The sequence below is a fragment of the Octodon degus genome, unplaced genomic scaffold (genome assembly GCF_000260255.1).
Source record: "Octodon degus isolate 3935 unplaced genomic scaffold, OctDeg1.0 scaffold00029, whole genome shotgun sequence".
NCBI lineage: Eukaryota > Metazoa > Chordata > Mammalia > Rodentia > Octodontidae > Octodon > Octodon degus.
The window spans coordinates 493,953-512,175 of NW_004524605.1; the positions used below are offsets into that span (position 1 = coordinate 493,953).

General features: G+C 48.7%; 1 protein-coding gene across 1 annotated transcript in view; it reads left to right on the top strand.

The window, feature by feature from the left end:
• Gfpt2 (glutamine-fructose-6-phosphate transaminase 2) overlaps positions 1–18,223 on the top strand; it is a 47,226-nt gene that overhangs the window by 19,571 nt on the left and 9,432 nt on the right. Inside the window, exons 5-14 of the mRNA XM_004629298.2 lie at positions 2,345–2,403; positions 3,020–3,154; positions 3,927–3,988; positions 6,018–6,097; positions 6,560–6,677; positions 13,245–13,408; positions 14,688–14,783; positions 14,881–14,978; positions 15,762–15,882; positions 17,760–17,917. Coding sequence (XP_004629355.1) covers positions 2,345–2,403; positions 3,020–3,154; positions 3,927–3,988; positions 6,018–6,097; positions 6,560–6,677; positions 13,245–13,408; positions 14,688–14,783; positions 14,881–14,978; positions 15,762–15,882; positions 17,760–17,917 — 1,091 coding nt within the window. The remainder of the gene's footprint in view (positions 1–2,344; positions 2,404–3,019; positions 3,155–3,926; positions 3,989–6,017; positions 6,098–6,559; positions 6,678–13,244; positions 13,409–14,687; positions 14,784–14,880; positions 14,979–15,761; positions 15,883–17,759; positions 17,918–18,223) is intronic.

The following is an 18,223-nucleotide window of genomic DNA, read 5'->3' on the forward strand; positions in this document are numbered from 1 at the left end:
AGACAGTGACTCCTCAGAGACCCCCGCCACCCTGCGGTGCAGACAGTGACTCCTCAGAGACCCCCGCCACCCTGCAGTGCAGACAGTGACTCCTCCTGTGGCCTCAAAGCAGAGTGGCGCCAAGAAGTCCCTCTGTGAGCACATGTGGGGCTGTTGCTCTGAGTCAGGGTGAGTGATTGAAAAAACAGCACAGGCAAGAGCAAAGGTTCAAAACACTTCTTGGGAAGTCCTCGTGATAGCACAGCACGGGAGGCTGCAGAGACACTGCAAGAGCTGAGGGTCTGGTTTCTCAGCCTGAAACCACCCAGCCCCACAACAGAAAAAGAAAGTTTTAGTAGTAAAAAATATGAATAGGGATTAAATAAGCCTAAGATGAAAGAAAATTTGACTGCTAAGAAAATAAGGTAAAGACGTAATGCCCTGAAAGGTGCAGTGAAAACAAGCCTGCAGCAAGGGGTGAGATGACCAGTTAAGAGGCCCAGATATGGGTAATGGCACCTCCAAGCCCCGCAGAATAGCGAAGGACAAGTAAAGCCACAGCACAGCTGAGGCTACGTTTCTGTCTCTCTCTTTTTCAATTTAAGCTTATTTTTGACTAACATGTAAAAACATTAAAGTTGTACATATTCACAGGGTACCCTGTGATGGTTCAACACATGTATACACTGGCTAGTGCTTCAAGTACAGGCTCAGCTCAGCCAAGTCCTCCCATTTTTTTGAATAACAGTAAGTTTTAAAAACAAAAAAAAAGAGGAAGTTATGGTGACATAAGAAAAGAGTAAACATAAAGAAAAGACTGTAACTGAAAGGTTTTAAAATATGTAATACAGCGAGATAGCTCAGCAGACTAAGCTCCTACTTTGGCAAGCACACACACCAGGGTTCAGTCCCCGGTCCCTCATGCCATGCTGGCCCTGCCCGTGGGGCACACTGAGCCAACAATCCTGTCTGGGCATGGTGGCGCATGCCTGTAATCCAAGTGCTGAGGAGGCCGAAAACAGGAGGATCGCTGCAAGTCTGAGCTACATAGTGAGACCCTGTATCAAATACATAAATAATTTTTAAAAAGAAAAAAATATGTCATGGGCCAGGGTGATAGCCTGCTTGGCAAACGCAAGATCCTGAGTTTGATACTTGGTACCCAAAAAAGAAAAAAGAAAAAATGTCTTTAGTGGAAGGAAATTTTGCATTGGAGATACAGTGCAGAGGCTCACAACAACAGAAAGTGTTTCTGAGGAGCACCTGGTGTGCAGGCACATCCCAGATGATTGCGGGACCCCAAGGGGGCACTGAAGGGGTCAGCTCACATCCAAGTGAAAGGAGTTTACTTCCTGCAAGTGCTCAGGCTGCCTGACCTGCCCCTCCCATAACTCTTCAGCCACTCTTTCAGCCAGTAGGGGTGGAGGGTTGGCAGACACACCCCTCACTCCCAGGCCTGCCTAGGTCCCACCTAGCCGGAGGCTGCCCACAGAACTGGAGTGCCAGGGGTGGGAGGAGGTGCAGCAGGCTCAGGGTGCTAGAGAGAAATGGGGGAGCTCAAGGGTACCACAATGGGGAGTTCCCCCTAAGAATTTTAAAGTGAAAACTCAAAAAATGTTAAACTCAAATAGTTTTATAGGGGCTGGTGAGATGGCTCAGTGGTCTAAAGCACCTACTTAGAACAAGCTTAGCAAAGCACAGGGACCGAGGTTCAATCCCCCAGCACCACATGCCAGCCAGCCCCGCCCCCTGGTGGGCTGAGCTCCCCCCACACACACAAATAAATAAAATAAAATAAATTTTTTTTTAACATTTATTTATTTATTTGTGTGTGTGTGTGTGTGGCCAGCTCAGCCCACCAGGGGGCGGGGCTGGCTGGCATGTGGTGCTGGGGGATTGAACCGCGGTCCCTGTGCATTGCCAAGCTTGTTTCAAGTAGGTGCTTTAGACCACTGAGCCATCTCTCTAGCCCCAATAAAATAAATTTTAAAAAAATAGTTTTATAATACAATATGAATCAAATAAAACACATCTGTAACCTGTTAGTTTGTGACCCGTTGGAGCCAAAATCCAGTTGGAAATGACTGGAGTCATTTCCAGATCATGAAGGGTTAATCATCTCTCTATCGTAATTTGACAATACTGTGGGCCACAGCTAAGAACTTCCTGCAGGGCCAGCCTGGCGATGCTTGTCACCTAAAGACAGATGTGTTTCCTCGTCCCAGACATCAGACCTGCTTAATAGAAGTCTTTATATGAGTTGAGTGTACAGAATGCTTGCAAGCCATCGAACTGTACTCTTTTTGCACCTGATTTGAACTTCATTTCTTAACAGCATTGTTGTCTTCACAATTTTTTTTTTCAGAATTTGTTGTCATCCATAATGGGATCATCACAAATTACAAAGATCTGAGGAAATTTCTGGTACGATATCCCTGGGGGAGTATCTAAATCAAGGGGTATTGATCTTCCCCCAGAAACCTTCCAAACCAGATGCAGGAACTAAGTAAGACTCACTCTCCACCATGACACACACTGAGCATAAACCTCAGCCCCCAGTGAGCCCCCAAGCTCAGATCTCATTTAGGAAGATACCAGGGCATTAGCATTTATCTCGAGAGCGATTGCAGAGTCATAGACTCAGCCTAACACAGATTTGGTTTCGGTGAAGTGGCTGCAGGATTCGTCTGCCAACTGGGATGTGGGGTGGGAAGCCAGAGGGTGAGTGTCCCCCACATGAAAAGGTTGTGTAGTGTTGGATGGGATGTGGTAGGTTTGACTCAACAGATTTTATCACTTTGACTGTGGTTATTTTGCAATATCCAGATTAATGGGAAGGACAAGCTTCCGAAGAGGGATGATCTCAGGGTACTGAGATGACTCAGACATTGGCTGTGTGATTCTGGCGAATGCTTTCTGTCCCTTCCCACTCTTGCTTGTTCTCGCCTTGAGTCAAACCCTGAGGGACTAGAAGGGCTTGGCCAGGCCAGTGTTGTGCAATGACCCTTATTTGTCCCCTGTGTCTAACCTCATATTCCAGGAAAGCAAAGGCTACGAGTTTGAGTCAGAAACAGACACAGAGGCCATTGCCAAGCTGATTAAATACGTGTTTGACAATAGGGAAACTGAGGATATTACATTTTCAACTCTGGTTGAGAGAGTCATTCAGCAACTGGTGAGTTACAGGTCCCATCTTTCTAAATCATTCTTTTATTTTTCCTAAGCGTATATCAGGCAGATCTGCACAAAGTACTACTCATGAAGGCACTGAGGGTGAAAGATGCCCCATCCAAAACGCCTGCACTGGGGGGCTGCGTCCCATGGAGTGAAGAGTTCTGTGGTGTGGGCAGTAACAGCCAGTAGAAAGTGGCTTGCAGGGAGATAGGGAGGGAGGTTGAACTGTTTGATTATGAAGACTGCAAAGATACGTTTCAGGGACAGGAGAGGGTTGCGCCCCAAGGAGGACTGTGTTTTGTGAGTGTGTGTAGCAGATAGCAGAGCGCATCTCTATGCTGAAGGGAATGACGGGAGAGAGCCCGAGAAGCTGCAGATGTCCTACAGGGCTAGACCCAAGGAGCAAATTCCCCCACACCCAGGAGGTTGACCAAGAGGAGTCCCCACCTCCGAAGAAAGTTTAGGCTGTATGCATGGCCCAGAAGGTCCCAAACATGGGTGTTGCTGCTGGGATCCCTGTGGGTCTGGACAGACACTTGGGTTCATGCGGCTCTCATGAAATCCATGCGTTCTGGTTTCTGGCACTGCAGTGTGGCACTGTTTTGCCTTCTGTCCTGCCCTTACCCTGCGCAAGCTGTGCCTTCATTCAGTTCCCCGGGTGACCCCAAGACTGCTGGCCAGGAAGATGTGCCAGGAGACTGCCTGGGCAGCAGGCTGCGGCAGCTGCTCTGGGCAGGACAAGCGGCCCTTCACCCTCTCTCCTGTGCTTCCAGGAAGGTGCATTTGCGTTAGTTTTCAAGAGCATCCACTACCCAGGAGAAGCTGTAGCCACGAGGTGAGGCAAACTCATTGATGTCTTCATCATGAAGGAAAAAGGTGAAATCACCTGACCTGCAGTGGGAGGAGGGTGGGGCCTCTGACTGGAACTAAAGCACAACTGTGGCTCAGTCCACCGACCGCACCCTGCTGTCTATCACCAGAGACGCGATAGCCACTTATTTGTTAAAAAGGGGAAATAAGAAAGTTGGATTTTTGTGTAAGATTTCCAGTATTTTAGCATTTGACAACAAATTCACATTAAAGATGAAACTGGACAGTAGTGCCAGACCCAGGTTTTGTGGAGCTTGAAGCTTAGCCAATTTTGGAAATGTCCCTTTATGTAACAGCAGGCAAAATTATGAACATGGAACTATAGACCAATGAGCACATAGATTTGGATTCAGTACTAGAAAGTCCTTGAAGGTCTCATCACCTCCATGTCAGGGGCACCCTAAGAATTGGCCCATGTGTCCCTCTGTCATAGCCCCCGCCATGGTGCCCAGCACTGCTTGGGTTCACAAAGCAAACTGCCATCCTGAAGTGTTACATTCAGATGGTCTGATCATCCATGCATGCATCCATCCACCCATCCAATACATGCTAAGCACTTAGTGCCGGCTGGCTCCCTCACACCTGCTGGCGTCTGACTTGGTCTCTGCTCTTAAGACTGGACAGACAAGGGCTGAGGGTTCTGATGATCTATGAAAAAGGTGTGTATGGGTCCAGGCACTAGGAGCCCAAGGACAAGCAGATGTCATCCTAGGAGGCAGAACAGCTTACCAGATGCGGGAGGCCAGGGACAGCGATCGCACTTCTGCCTGTCGGTGTGGCCTGGGAGGCAGCGGGGAAGAGGGCTCTCCAATGGGACTTCCAGTCTCAGTGTTCTGATACCTGCTGTGGGCAGGCGTGGAGGACAGCAGTAAGCACACTGGGGTGGAGGTTGCCCCTGCAGCTTACAGGCTGGTGGGGTACACGCACGTGGGCAGAGGCCCAGCTCCACCACACTGCGTTGTGGTGGGCTACAGCTTCATTCTGAAGCCCAAGGAAGCTGTGGAGAGTGTCCCTGTGGTCTTAGGAGGCCGGGGCAGAGGGACAGGCTAACCTAAGAAGACTCGTACACTGTCTATGTAGGAAGTGATGCAAATTTGTTGTGATTTTATTTTTGCTATGACTGGAACTAATTTAACATAGAATTTAAGTTCACTTAAATTTGATTTAAAGTTCACTTTTAATAAAAAATGATAAAATACCTGTTGGCTGCTGTTAAGTTTAGAGGGCCCTTTCAGACATGGTAACATCTGCCATTACCATTTAAAGTGACTGCAGAGGAAGGCAGAATACTGAAGCCACAAAACCCTGTTCCTAAATTGCCTGTAACTGTGGGTTCCGGACCTCAGGACAGTCTTTCGGATACTTGGGAGAATTATTTGTCTCCAAGTCTTGAGAAAGCATAAAGTTCAATCTGCACCAAGAAGATTGGGGGTACCCTATACCAGGAAAGTTAGGTAGCTGTGTGCTTCCTTGCTGGCACTGTCAGGAAGGCAGTTTGGGCCGGTTCCCTCTGGACCCAGAGCTCTGTCTCTGATCTGCGTTAGACACAATAAGACTTCCCAAAATATTCAAGGTGCTCTGGGCAGGCTATCAGTGCTCCAAACTTTTCTATCACACGTTGAGAGGTCAGTAGAAGGGTCCACACAGATCATTGCTGCTGAAAACCAAGGCTTCTTATAAACAAACACTAAGGACTTGCCCTGAGTCAAGTTAGCAGGCCAGATCCACATATGCAGGCTGGATTCAGGTTAATGAACAAGTTATTCATTAGTGCATTGATTTACGTTTGTAGGTCATTGCCTGAGGTACCTATTATGCTAAATTAGTGTGCTTGCTATAGCTCTCATACTGGCCAGTGTGTGCCTGCTCTGAGCCTTAGGACACCTTCCTGCAGTCAGGCTGTTGCCCTCTGGGACTTACACACAGTTCTCTGCTCTGGGGCTTAGTACCAGGGCATTCTCCACATAGCTCATGGTGCGTTCCTCTCCTTCCAGGCGAGGCAGCCCACTGCTCATCGGAGTGCGGAGCAAATACAAACTCTCCACAGAGCAGATCCCCATCTTGTACAGAACGTGTAAGTGTCCCCCGGAAGACCTGCAGTGAAGACCAGTGTGTAGGACACTCAGCTGCCTCTGTTTCAGGCAAGCATGCGGCCTTGCTCTGACTGGCACTCAGTTGGCATGGACCCCAGATCGAAAAGATTTTTATGCAAACTCGGTTACATTTTATAAAAAGCTTTTCATTGTGGATATTTTCAAACATACACAGAAATAGAGTGGCACGAGGCTCGGCATCATGGCCACGCAGCCTGACCCGAGCTTCGTGGGGTTTGCTTGCACTGCTCCCCTCCTAGCCACTTGAGTGCTCTTGCAGGGCACTGCGCTGCTTGGGAGCTTTTACATGACTTGGCTGACACAGCCAAAGCTAAAAATTGCAAATCTCGCCCACACGTATTCAAAGGAGAACAGGGTTCCTCACCCCATTATGCAAACGAAGTAGTCTCCTGGGGTTTGCAATCAATTCCTTTATTTGCTAGGCAATATTGAGAATGTGAAGAATATCTGTAAAACGAGGATGAAGAGGCTGGACAGCTCCACCTGCCTGCATGCAGTGGGCGACAAAGCCGTGGAATTCTTCTTTGCTTCAGATGCAAGGTAAGCCGGGGAGATAGCTCAGTAGAATAAGCGCCTGCCTGGCAAATGCAAGGTCCTGAGTTCAATCCCTGGTACCACAAAAAAAAAAAAAAGTTTAGGGGGCCGGGGGGATGGCTCAGTGGAATAAGTTCCTCCCTGGCAAGTGCAAGGGCCCTAGTTCTAATCCCCGGTTCCGCAAAAAAAAAAAAAAAAAAAAAAATCAAAGAGAAGTTATTTTAGGGCTGAGGAGATGGCTCAGTGGAATAATTGCTTCCCTGGCAAGCACAAGGGCCTGAGTTCAACCCCCAGTTCTGCAAAAACACCCACCAGATGCAAGGTAATGGAAGACCTCTTCACCTTTCTTTCCTGGGATTGTGCAGCCAGCGAATGCCTGTCTCCACACCCCGCCTGGAGGGTGCTCCACCACGGAGCTGCGTTCCTGGCCAGCCACCTCTTACCTGCTTCCCCATTTGAGCGGTTTTCTAGACCTCAGCAAGGGCTGAGGCCAAGGCAAGTCTCAGCCCTCAGCGGCCCCCCTCGGGAGCCCTCGTGGCCTGTGTTTCTGTCGTGGGCTACTCTAGTGACCACAGCCCAGATCCACTGGCCCACTATTTGGGGTCTCTGCATGGAGTGACTGAATGAGCTGTCAACATTTTGAAGTTGGGAGATTTCACATAAAACCTGGATTTCTAGCATTTTTGAAAGAAAAACATCTGAATTCCTGGGAGTGTGCTCCCTACTCCCGCTTTCTGGAAGGGCTCCACATCCTCTCTTTATATAGGGCACAGCCTCAGTCCCCATTTTGCCTGGTGTCAGACCTCTACGAAGGCAGGCCAGAGAGTGAGGGCCTGCGTTGGTTCTGAAGCTCACACTCGCATCAGCTCACCAGAGAATAAGTTTCGAAACATGAGAACTCTTGCCTCACATCTATTTTAACACATAAGTTACTCACACACACACACACACACACACACACACCACACACACACACTGGTGCGGAAGATGAAGGGAATGGGGAGGAAAGAGGAAGGATAGGTGAGGAAAGGGGAGAAAGAAAACACTTTCTTGTGACAAATGAAATGCTGCTATAAACATCAGCATTATCTCTTTCATCTGAGTGTTTCTTTCCATTCTGTACGACTTTTGACTCTCCGCAGCCACCGTCTGACCTGCAGGAGGGCCTTGCTCTGAGCAGGGAGGACTCCAGGCCTGCCGGCTCTCCTGGGAAGCAGGGAGAGTCAGGAAACCAGAGCCAGGGCTGCCAGCCTTGTTCCAAGACTTGTCCCAGACTGCGTCATCCTCAGCCCTGAGAGCTAGGGCAGCCCTTGCCTGTCTGTGCCCCCTAATGCATTTCAGTGAGAGGCTAATGCTATTTTAATGATTCTAAGACTCACATTTTACACACATTTATTTTTATATCAGTGGCATCTTAAAACTATAATTTGCTGACATTTTTATTTCTTAGAAGCATATAAAATAATTATGATCACTGGTGCCTAAATTATAATAAAAGAAATATGATACTAAAAAAACCCCAAATGTTAAATCTTTCTAAAATTAAAAAAGGGGCCGTGACTCATCCTCATGTCTGATACTGACAAAAGGATCTACAAAAGGCAGTACAGGGCTACAGGATAAATCCTGAGAGTACTTGGCTGAACTTATCAGATACAAAAGTTACATTTCTGGGTATATAGGTCTTGCTATATCTTGGTCTTAACCATCCAGCAGAAAAGTATAAAAACAAGGTATATAAAGTAAATCCATGTTAATACAATGAGCTGTAAAAGGCTCAAGTCAATAACTTCTGAGGATAACCCACTAATATTATAGACTGCTAGACAGTGTTAGATTGTTGAATTCAAACACCTATAGTATTTAGATGCCAATAGAATATTCACCTCTGACAGGACAAAAAAAAATTTAAAAAAAAAGATGAATGCCTGAAAGAAGATGAGATGATTTTGAGCCGGCCAAATAGCTCAGTGGATTAAAGTACCTACAAGCAGGCACAGGGGCTGAGGGTTTGATCCCCAGGCCTGCCATGCCAGCCCCGCACCCAGGGCGCGCTGAGATGACAATTGAGACTGGGCATGGTGGTGCACATCTGTAATCCCAGCTCTTGGGAGGCTGTAAACAGGCGGATCACTACAAGTCTGATCTAGCAGTGAGACCCCTGAACACCCTGTAGACCCTTCCCTAAAATACCAAAAAAAAAAAAAAAAGATGAGATGATTTGTAGGCAACTTGATTATGCACTTTTGCAATCCAGTGGAAGGCAACTGGACAGTGAGTAGAGATGTGAAATCCTGACCCCAATAGTGGCCACCAGATTGTAGCTGTCTTGAGGGGACCACAGTGCTTTCTTCCTTCCTCTTCTCATCTGGAGAGGCACGGCAGGCTCTCTGCAAATGTTAGTCAAACAGAAAATGATACTGTTGGCCACAGCTGAAGAAAATGCTTTCAATAAATTTTTTAGAATAAAATTTAATAAAAATACCCAGAGTATGTGGAGAGGACCACAAAAATTTACAATGAGAAACAAGGAGAGATTTAAATACATGAAAAGACGCTACCTTCACATTTCTAGCTTCTGTAGAAAAGCTAGTGGCATTAAAGTTTTGAGCATTGAATTTTAAAATTTAATAAATAAGGACTTTAAAGAAAACTGGGTTCTCCCAATGTATATATTCACTGTTGTAATTAAAACCCTCAAGATTCTTTCATTTATGTTTTAAATTTTTAAAAAGTGGCTCTATAATGTGGTGTACACCCAAGGAAGCCTCCCGCTTGAGTCTGTTTCCTATTGCTGTGACAAAATGCTTGCACCAAGACAGTTTATTAGAGACTAATAGAGCTCAGGGACCTGGAGGCTGGGAGTTGAAAAGCGTGGTATTGGCATCCCTTGCTGCATCAAAAGTTCCCAAAAATTATTATTTTGTGAGTTGGTAAGAACAAGCGCTCTAGGCCCAGTGGAGGATGGAGGGTCTTTGAGCTGCGCCACTCCAGCAGAGGGCGCTGCCCGGAGGACACAGAGCACACAGAGCACTCCTTCGCACCAGAGCTCCTTCCATGCTCACCCATAAGCCGTGAGCCCCGCACAGCCCAGTGGCCTCCAAAAGATGCCATCCCTTTCTAATTTTAGAAAGATCTAACATTTGGGGGGATTTTAGTATTGCATTTCTTTCTTTTCTTTTTCTTTTTGTATTTCTTTTATTGTGACTTAGGTACCACTGAGTATAAGATCACAATTATTTTATATGCAAGGAAATAAAAATTTCAGCAAATTATAATTTCAAGATGCCTCTGATAGACATAAAGATAAATGTACGTAGAATGTGTGTCTTTGAAGCACCCCACATGCTGCTAATGCATGTCTCTGGGGATTACATTGTGCACACCCAAGTTCTGGGGCAAACACCACACCAGTGCACCAGTATACCAAAAAGAACAGCATGGGTGGCCGACCAGGCATGCAGACACCCCGTGGAGCCCTCGGGGTTAGCTGGGTGCTACACAGGCTTTGCTAGGCCTGGTCCATTTAACCACAACAGACCTCATGAAGGTACCTTGATCACCTCCTGCTCCATGGAGCAGAAACCTGGGACAGCACTCAGTGGACTCCCTGTGTCAATAAAGGTGACTCAATCCCTGCGCTGAGTTACCATCTGTTCTGTAAATTAAAATAATAGTTATAGGGCTGGCCAGATAGCTCAGCAGATTAAAGTGCCTGCTTAGGCAGATGCAGGAATGGGGTTTGATCCCTGGCATGCCGTGCCAGCCTTGCCCCCAGGGCACCCTGAGCCAGCGATTAAGACTGGGCCTGGTGGTGCGTACCTGTAATCCCAGCACTTGGGAGGCTGAAAACAGGAGGATCACTATGAGTCCAACCTGTGTAGTGAGGCCCTGTAGACCCTGTACTAAAATATATTTAAAAAATGAAAATAATAGTTACATTTCAACACATAAATGCATACACAGATACAAATGCACATGGATTACGCATAGTTGATGGGCAGTGATACAGTGTAGGCAGTGTTATTTCTGAGATGTGATCTGGCCCTTTTCTACCTCTTCCTCTTTATAAACAGTAGGTGTATATTATTTAAGATATTTCCAGGGCTGGTGAGATGGCTCAGTGGTCTAAAGCACCTACTTAGAACAAGCTAAGCTAAGCAAAAGGACAGCGACCGCGGTTCAATCCCCAGCACCACATGCCAGCCAGCCTGCCCCCTGGTGGGCTGAGCTGGCCACACACACACACACACACACACACACACACACACACACACAAAAAAAAAATAAAATAAATAAATTTAAAAAAAAAAAAAGATATTTCCAGTGAAGTAGCTTTCTATCCTTTATCTTTTCCCCTAGAACTTGAGTGGAGATAACTTTTAGAACAATTATCTCTGCACATTTCTAAAAGGCAAGTGGGTGTGGCCCATAGTGGCACAAAGGCTCCCCACCCTATGCCCCTTCCTCAAGTACTGCTGTCATGATTTTGTACCACTTGTGCTGCTTTTTTGGCAGGGAGCAGTGCAGCCCACCATGAGGGTGGGGCTGGCACAGCATGTGGTGCTGGGGATCAAACCGTGGTCCCCTGCACCTGCCTAAGCTTGCCTATGCAAACGCTTTAGACCACTGAGCTATCTCACCAGCCCCACTCACTACTTTTTATTTATCCCCTTTTTTTTGTACCAGGGATTGAATTCAGGACCTTGTGCTTGCCAGGCAGGCGCTTATGCCGCTGAGCTATCTCCCTGGCCCCATTTACCCACTTTTGCAACTTATTTTGAAAACAGCCTAATCTGAAGGTGTAATGGCTATGTCTGGATGTCCCCCCAAGGCCTCCTGTGCTCAGAGGTGGGGCTTTGCAAAGGTGGCTGGTTCTAGTGTGTGGTGCTGGCGTTGAGGCAGGAGCAGTGCTAGGATAGGGTGCTAAGAGTTAGGGTGAGAGCACTGTGTCCTGAGGGTGGGTGGCCTGGGCCTGACAGAAGGGGCAGAAGAGACGTGGTGCTTCTTGTCGCTTGCCTTTGCTGGCTTCTGCCTGCTGGGAGCTCTTCCTCCTTTGTGAAGCCATCCTGCCGTAGAGCCAGCTGATTATGGACTGAACCCCTTTACAGACTGTCAGCTAAATAAAGCTTTATTCCTTTAACTTTGGGTGTCAGATATTTTGCCTCAGCAATGAGAAAAAGCAACTAAGAAGGGGAAAATCTTTATTACTTTCCATAGTGTAAAGTTATAAAAATTAACACAATGACCTCACATTTCAGTGAGGGGCATATCATGTTGATAGGGCTTAGGCCCCGCTTTTTATCTTGCCCTGTCTTTTCTGTCTTAAACTGGGTCATTCAGGCTTCCCACTCTCTGGATTTTTCTGAATGCACAGTTTTATTTAACAGGATCCCCTGCCCATTGTTTCCTGTCCATGAGTTTACATGTATCTACAAGTTTGGTCTTACTCAAGTTTAAATTAGGTTTGAATCTTATTAGGCACAATTCCATAGGTGGTGGGGCCTTCTGCCAGAAGGCATCTAATGTCTCATTCTCTTTCCATACTAAGACCAGTCAGGTAGGGTACTCCCAGCCTTACCCATCCCTTACAAAACTCTCTCAGCATTTTACCCTCCGTTTCCACAGCCAGGGGCAATCTTGGAGTGCAACTGTTAATAATTAGGTGCTCCTAAAATGATAATTCTAGCCCTGTCATTCCTTTTTTTACTGGCTATATTATTTCTATAAAAAGAAACCTGTCTAAATAACTATCAAGTTAATCTAAAGGTCAGACTTCTGGGGCTGGGGAGATGGCTCAGTGGAATAAGTGCTTCCCTAGCAAGTGCAAGGGTCTGAGTTCAATCCCCAGTTGCAAAAAAAAAAAGTAAAAACTGCTTTAAAAAGCAAAATAAATGCTTTCTTTTTTCCCTTTAAAATTCTGAATGGGGGGCTGGTGAGATGGCTCAGTGGTCTAAAGCACCTACTTGACAGAACAAGCTAAGCTAAGCAAAACACAGGGACCACGGTTCAATCCCCCAGCACCACATGTCAGCCAGCCCCACCCCCTGGTGGGCTGAGCTGGCCACACACACACTAAATAAATAAATAAATATTTAAAAAAAAAAAAAATCTGAATGGTATGTTGGTTCCCAAGCATTCTCCAAGGTGACATATTTTGGTTGTGGACTTGAAGAAAATTTGATGTAAAAAGATATACAGGACATTACTAAATAATTTTGATCTTATTAGACATTTGATGACATCAAGGAATAACAATGAATTCTAGGAGGTTAAAAAAATTCCTTGACTTTTACAGATATAAGATGAAATGTCTATAGAAGAAATTCATACTATTTCTCTACATTCTTTGAATGAGTTAAGGTTAAGGTGACCCTGACAGCGTCAGAATAACTCTGAGGAGAAAGGGAGTGTGGACAGGAGGGGAAGGCTCACTGTAAATTGATCTGTTCAGTGTGATGTCACTGCCACTCTGAAATGCCACTAATGCTGACCCAACTCTTGGGAAACAGTACATGATTTGTAACTGTTCAGAGCAGGGTGAGTAAGATGCCTGTGCTTCTGTCCCTTCAGTGCCATCATAGAACACACCAACAGGGTCATCTTCTTGGAGGATGATGACATCGCTGCAGTGGCTGATGGGAAACTCTCCATTCACCGAGTCAAACGCTCAGCTAGTGATGACCCGTCTCGAGCCATCCAGACCTTGCAAATGGAATTGCAGCAAATCATGAAAGGCAGGTGTCTCTGAGAGTATGGGCAAGTCTTGGGAGCAGATGCTCTGTGGGTTGAGCACCTAACACTGTCCCTTCCCACCCATCACGGCCACTGGGCAGAGCGGCAGGTGGCTCATGACTTGCATAATTGAGGAGCTGTGGAGATCCCGACCTGTACTTCCAAAGGGGTCTTCTCGATCCCTCATCTGGCTCCCTGGGATGCTTTTCTAACCCCAGCCATGCCTTCTTGTCTGAGGGGAAGGTCTGCAGTAATGGGTACGGACCATGGACCACTTCCCTTCGAGCAGTGTGCCCCATCCCTTCTCCCACAGCCCCTCCCTGCATGAGATAGCCTCAGTCAGAAGAGTTTTAAGAACAGGGACCAAACCCTGTCATCATCCCAAAGCTTACAGCCACCTAACGGCTCCCCTATCCTCAGAACAGAACCCAGACTCCCTGCTTGCAGCACACAGCCAGGCCCACCCAGTGCGCCTCGCCACGCCTTGCCCACCAGGCCAGCAGTCCTTGCAGTTACTGTTCTACTCATGGAGCAGCGTGGCCTCTGGATCACCGGAGCTCTCCTGAAGCGAGCCCTCAGAGCACTATCTCTGATCCTCCAAGCACCAAGGCCCCTGTGACCTCTGCCAACAAGGACTTCTTCCCTCACTTCCTTGCCACATACACCTTTGTCCCAGGCAGCAGACGAGAGAGAAAGTGCCCTCCGGGTCTCCAGAACCCTCCGCATCACCCATGTGATGCTTCAGACAGAGTTAAACCCTGCAGGCAGACTGTCTCCTTAATGACCATCAAGGCCTGTTCAGACTATAGCCCAGAAGTGCATGGGTGGCTGGAGGAAGTCTGTACAGCAGAAGCAAGCAGGGTACTTAACTAAGTGGACAATGCCAGGGCTAGGAGTGTGTCTCGATGGCCGAGCACAGGCTCGCCTGTCTAAGGCTCTGAGTTCAACCACAAGCAAGTGGTGGGGAGGATTCTGGCCTTGTAAAGGGAGCATAGACTACACAACCAGGCCATGTTTGTTCCTTGCAGCCTCATGTAAGTCCTTCCTTCTTTGAGCTGCAGGGCCTCAGGTGTAGTTGGAGATGGTCCTTGCCCCTAATTGCTTCCTTCTGAATTGTCCCAAGGAGCATCAAGCAGAGCGTTCCCTGGGGAGGCCCTAAAATTGTGAGGCTTTATAATTGTGCCTGTCACCATTACCTTATTTTTCTTCCTGATTAAAAGCTAAGCAGTGGAAGTGAAACTAGATGAAAGCTAACACTCCTCACTGATTTTGTTTGACCAGGTAACTTCAGTGCATTTATGCAGAAGGAGATCTTTGAACAGCCAGAATCCATCTTCAATACCATGAGAGGACGGGTGAACTTTGAGACTAACACAGGTAATCCTGAAACTCATCAAGAGCCACCGCTGCGCCCTGCACAGTGAGCCCAGCCACTGCGTAGGGTTGGTCTTGACACCCACCTTGTGTCCTGCAGTGCTTCTGGGCGGCTTAAAGGATCACTTGAAGGAGATTCGCCGGTGCCGAAGGCTCATAGTGATCGGCTGTGGAACCAGCTACCACGCTGCTGTGGCGGTAAGTGCAGCACACCAGGATGGGCGGTGCTGGGGGAGCAACAGTCTAGGAGGAGACTCTCGTCTGGGCACTACTGTGCACTGGGCGCTGAATGCAGCAAGGGCTCCCCATGGTCATGAGCCAGCCCAGCAGGGGCCCTGAGACCCTTTCTTCTGCAAGCCCCCGGCCTGGCTAACAAGGCACTGCTGCATCCACCAGGAGCTTTTGGGGTGCTGGGACCCATACGATGACCCTGCACCCCTCTTCGGGTCCTTACTCTCACTCAAAGAATGAAGTTGGGCTCTCAGCAGGGGGATCATGACTGATATGGTACAAAGCAAAAGGTTACTGAAAGGTGGCAAATGCAGAAGAAAAGCCATCTTAACAGCAGAGCAGACGCAAGACGGGGCAGCCCACTCGGATGCCCCGTGGGCTTGGAAGGTGTGTCATACTGGGTAAGCTGGTTTCTAAGAATGACTGCTTCACCGATAGGTGCAGTCAGGGTCTTGGCCTCTGTTCTGGGAGAGGGACAAGGTCATTTCTTAGGCAGTGAAAGTGAGTTGCACTTTCCCAAGGAGTCCATCTCTCAAGCATGCAATAGGGTTCACTTCTCAGACACATAGTACACAGGTGAGCATGCAGTGACTTTACGGGGTCAGCCATCTCGGTCTTGCCCAGGGTTTTCTGCCTCCGCCCTTCTCGTCTGCCCTACAGCACCATGTTACAAATTGTCCCCGGAAGCTCCGCTGTCCTGTGTCCTTGTGGTGCCCAAGACTGACTTTAGTCTCCACCCTTTGTCTTCAGACTCGACAAGTGCTGGAGGAGTTGACCGAGCTCCCTGTGATGGTGGAGCTTGCCAGTGACTTTCTGGACAGGAACACGCCCGTGTTCAGGGATGATGTTTGCTTTTTCATCAGCCAGTCTGGTAAGGGGTCCATCCAGGCAGCATGGCCAGATTTGCACCAGCTCTTACTTGCACCATTTCCTGCTCTTTTCTCTCTGCACCCTGCCACGGGCTGCGTCCCTGCTTTGTCCAGTTAATCCTCTGGCTCCTCTGCGTGCCTCACATGCCCTCATGCAGCAGGGCGTTCACTCCTTAAAAGCATGGGTTCCTGTCACTGTTGTGTGGAGAAGGGTGTGACAGAGTGGAATCTGGCTGAAAATCCAGGTCCATTTTTTTGTTGTTCCCTTGCCTATAGCTTCTCCCTGCTCCTGACATCCCAAGTCACTTGAAGGACCATAAGCATGTGCTGGGTTTTAGTGGACAAAAAAAAAAAAAAAGCCTCATACAAAATTCTACTTGATTGAGAGTCACATTGAAGACTCAGCATAGGCCCTGTGCCCAGCCGAACCGCTCCCCTTCGGCGGGATCCACAGGCCCAGCAGAGGCGCAGCCTCACTGCTTTGGTTGGGCCTCCCTCAGGAGGAGGTGCCATGCTGACACTGCCTCCTTGCGGAGCTTTGTTCTCACTTGGTTGAGCACTGGCTCTGAGAGGTGATCTGTAACCATATGCTTTGGAGTGCTTTTGAGCTTTACAAGGACTTTTGAAATGTTTTATTTATAAAGAATTCCAAATTTTATAAAAGTAGAGAAATTCATTCATCTAGTCCCTGCGATTATCAATTCAGCTAATCTGTACCAGCCATTGCTCCTATTAACCTTGTCCTTGAAGACCATTCCAGGCACCATCTCTGTCTTCCATGCATACTCAGAATATATGATAGAAGGTAAAGAGGTGAGCACAGGCTATTCGCATATCTGCAAATTAGGCAGTTATGCTCCTATGTGTAGAGGGGCTTTTAATACTGCTTCTCTTTTTCATTTTTAATACCGTTCCTGTTTTGATGACAAGCTGAGTGAAGCTAATGTAGACCCAGCCACCATTTGGCCAAATTGACAGGAGCGTTAGTAGCAGACCAGAGCTGGAGTGCAGTGTGGCCCGCAAGCCTGCAGCCCTAGCACTGTGGGAGGCAGAAGCAGAAGTGTCACAAGTTCTAGGAGCCTAGGCACTTTAGCCGTTGTCTCCAAGGGAAGCAGGCAGGGTGTGGGCCTTAGGGGCAATGCCAGTATAGGAAAAAAAAAAAAAAAAGTGGATTTTATATAAAAATAATGCAGTGTCAGTTCCCAACTCTTTATACAGATAAAAACTTATCAAGTGACTTCAATGCCAGCCTCAACTACATAGCTAGACCCTGTCTCAAGAACCAGAAATAAACCAGGAGGGGGCTATGGGGTTGACAAAGGTAGGGCCTTGGCCTTCCTGCTTCCTAGTGTTCTCAAGGAAGTGGAGGTGTGGGGCCCCAACCTGAGCTGCAGAAAAGCTAGGGAAAGCACTGCTGGGACTGCTGCTGCATAGACAGCAGTCTCCAGAGACCCTGTGGGTTCTAGTGCTTTAGATTCCGTGGTCTGGCTCCTATTTACTTGGGCTGAATTCTTTAAGACTGCAACACGGAGTTTTTGAGAAACACTGTGCTGGACACTCTGGGTTTTACCTGCTGAATGTGAGGGACCTCAGCGTGCCCTGACCTCTACAGCTTTGGGGGTGGGAGCTCCTGGCTGCAGGGCCTGACGGAAGCAGCGGTGTCGTGTCGGCCTGCATTCTTGAGCCGAGGTGGGATGGGACAGGTGGGCAGAGGAGGGACAGGACAGAGCCAGGGTTGTTCAGGGGACGTGCTTGCCGCACAGCTGCGAGGTCAGAACTCTTAAGAAAGCAAGCCGGAGTGCCTGTGGTCTCGCTGAGGGCGGGCGCAAGGTGCGGATGCGTGTTCGAGGGCCAGTCACACACTGACGCCCGTCTCCAGGCGAGACCGCGGACACACTCCTCGCGCTGCGCTACTGCAAGGACCGCCGCGCGCTCACCGTGGGCATCACCAACACCGTGGGCAGCTCCATCTCGCGCGAGACCGACTGCGGAGTCCACATCAACGCGGGCCCGGAGATCGGCGTGGCCAGCACCAAGGTAGCAGCCGGTTCCGGTTCCGGGCTGAGTGGCCCCGCGCCCCTCCCTGCTCCTCCCGCCCGGGCCCCTGGTCCCCGCTCCCCTGGTCCCCGCTCCCCTGGGTCCCGCTCCCCTGGGTCCCCGCTCCCCTGGTCCCCGCTCCCCTGGGTCCCCGCTCCCCTGGTCCCCGCTCGCTCCCCTGGGTCCCCGCTTCTCCCGCCCGGGCCCCTGGTCCCCGCTCCCCTGGGTCCCCGCTCCCCTGGGTCCCCGCTCCCCTGGGTCCCCGCTCCCCTGGTCCCCGCTCCCCTGGGTCCCCGCTCCCCTGGG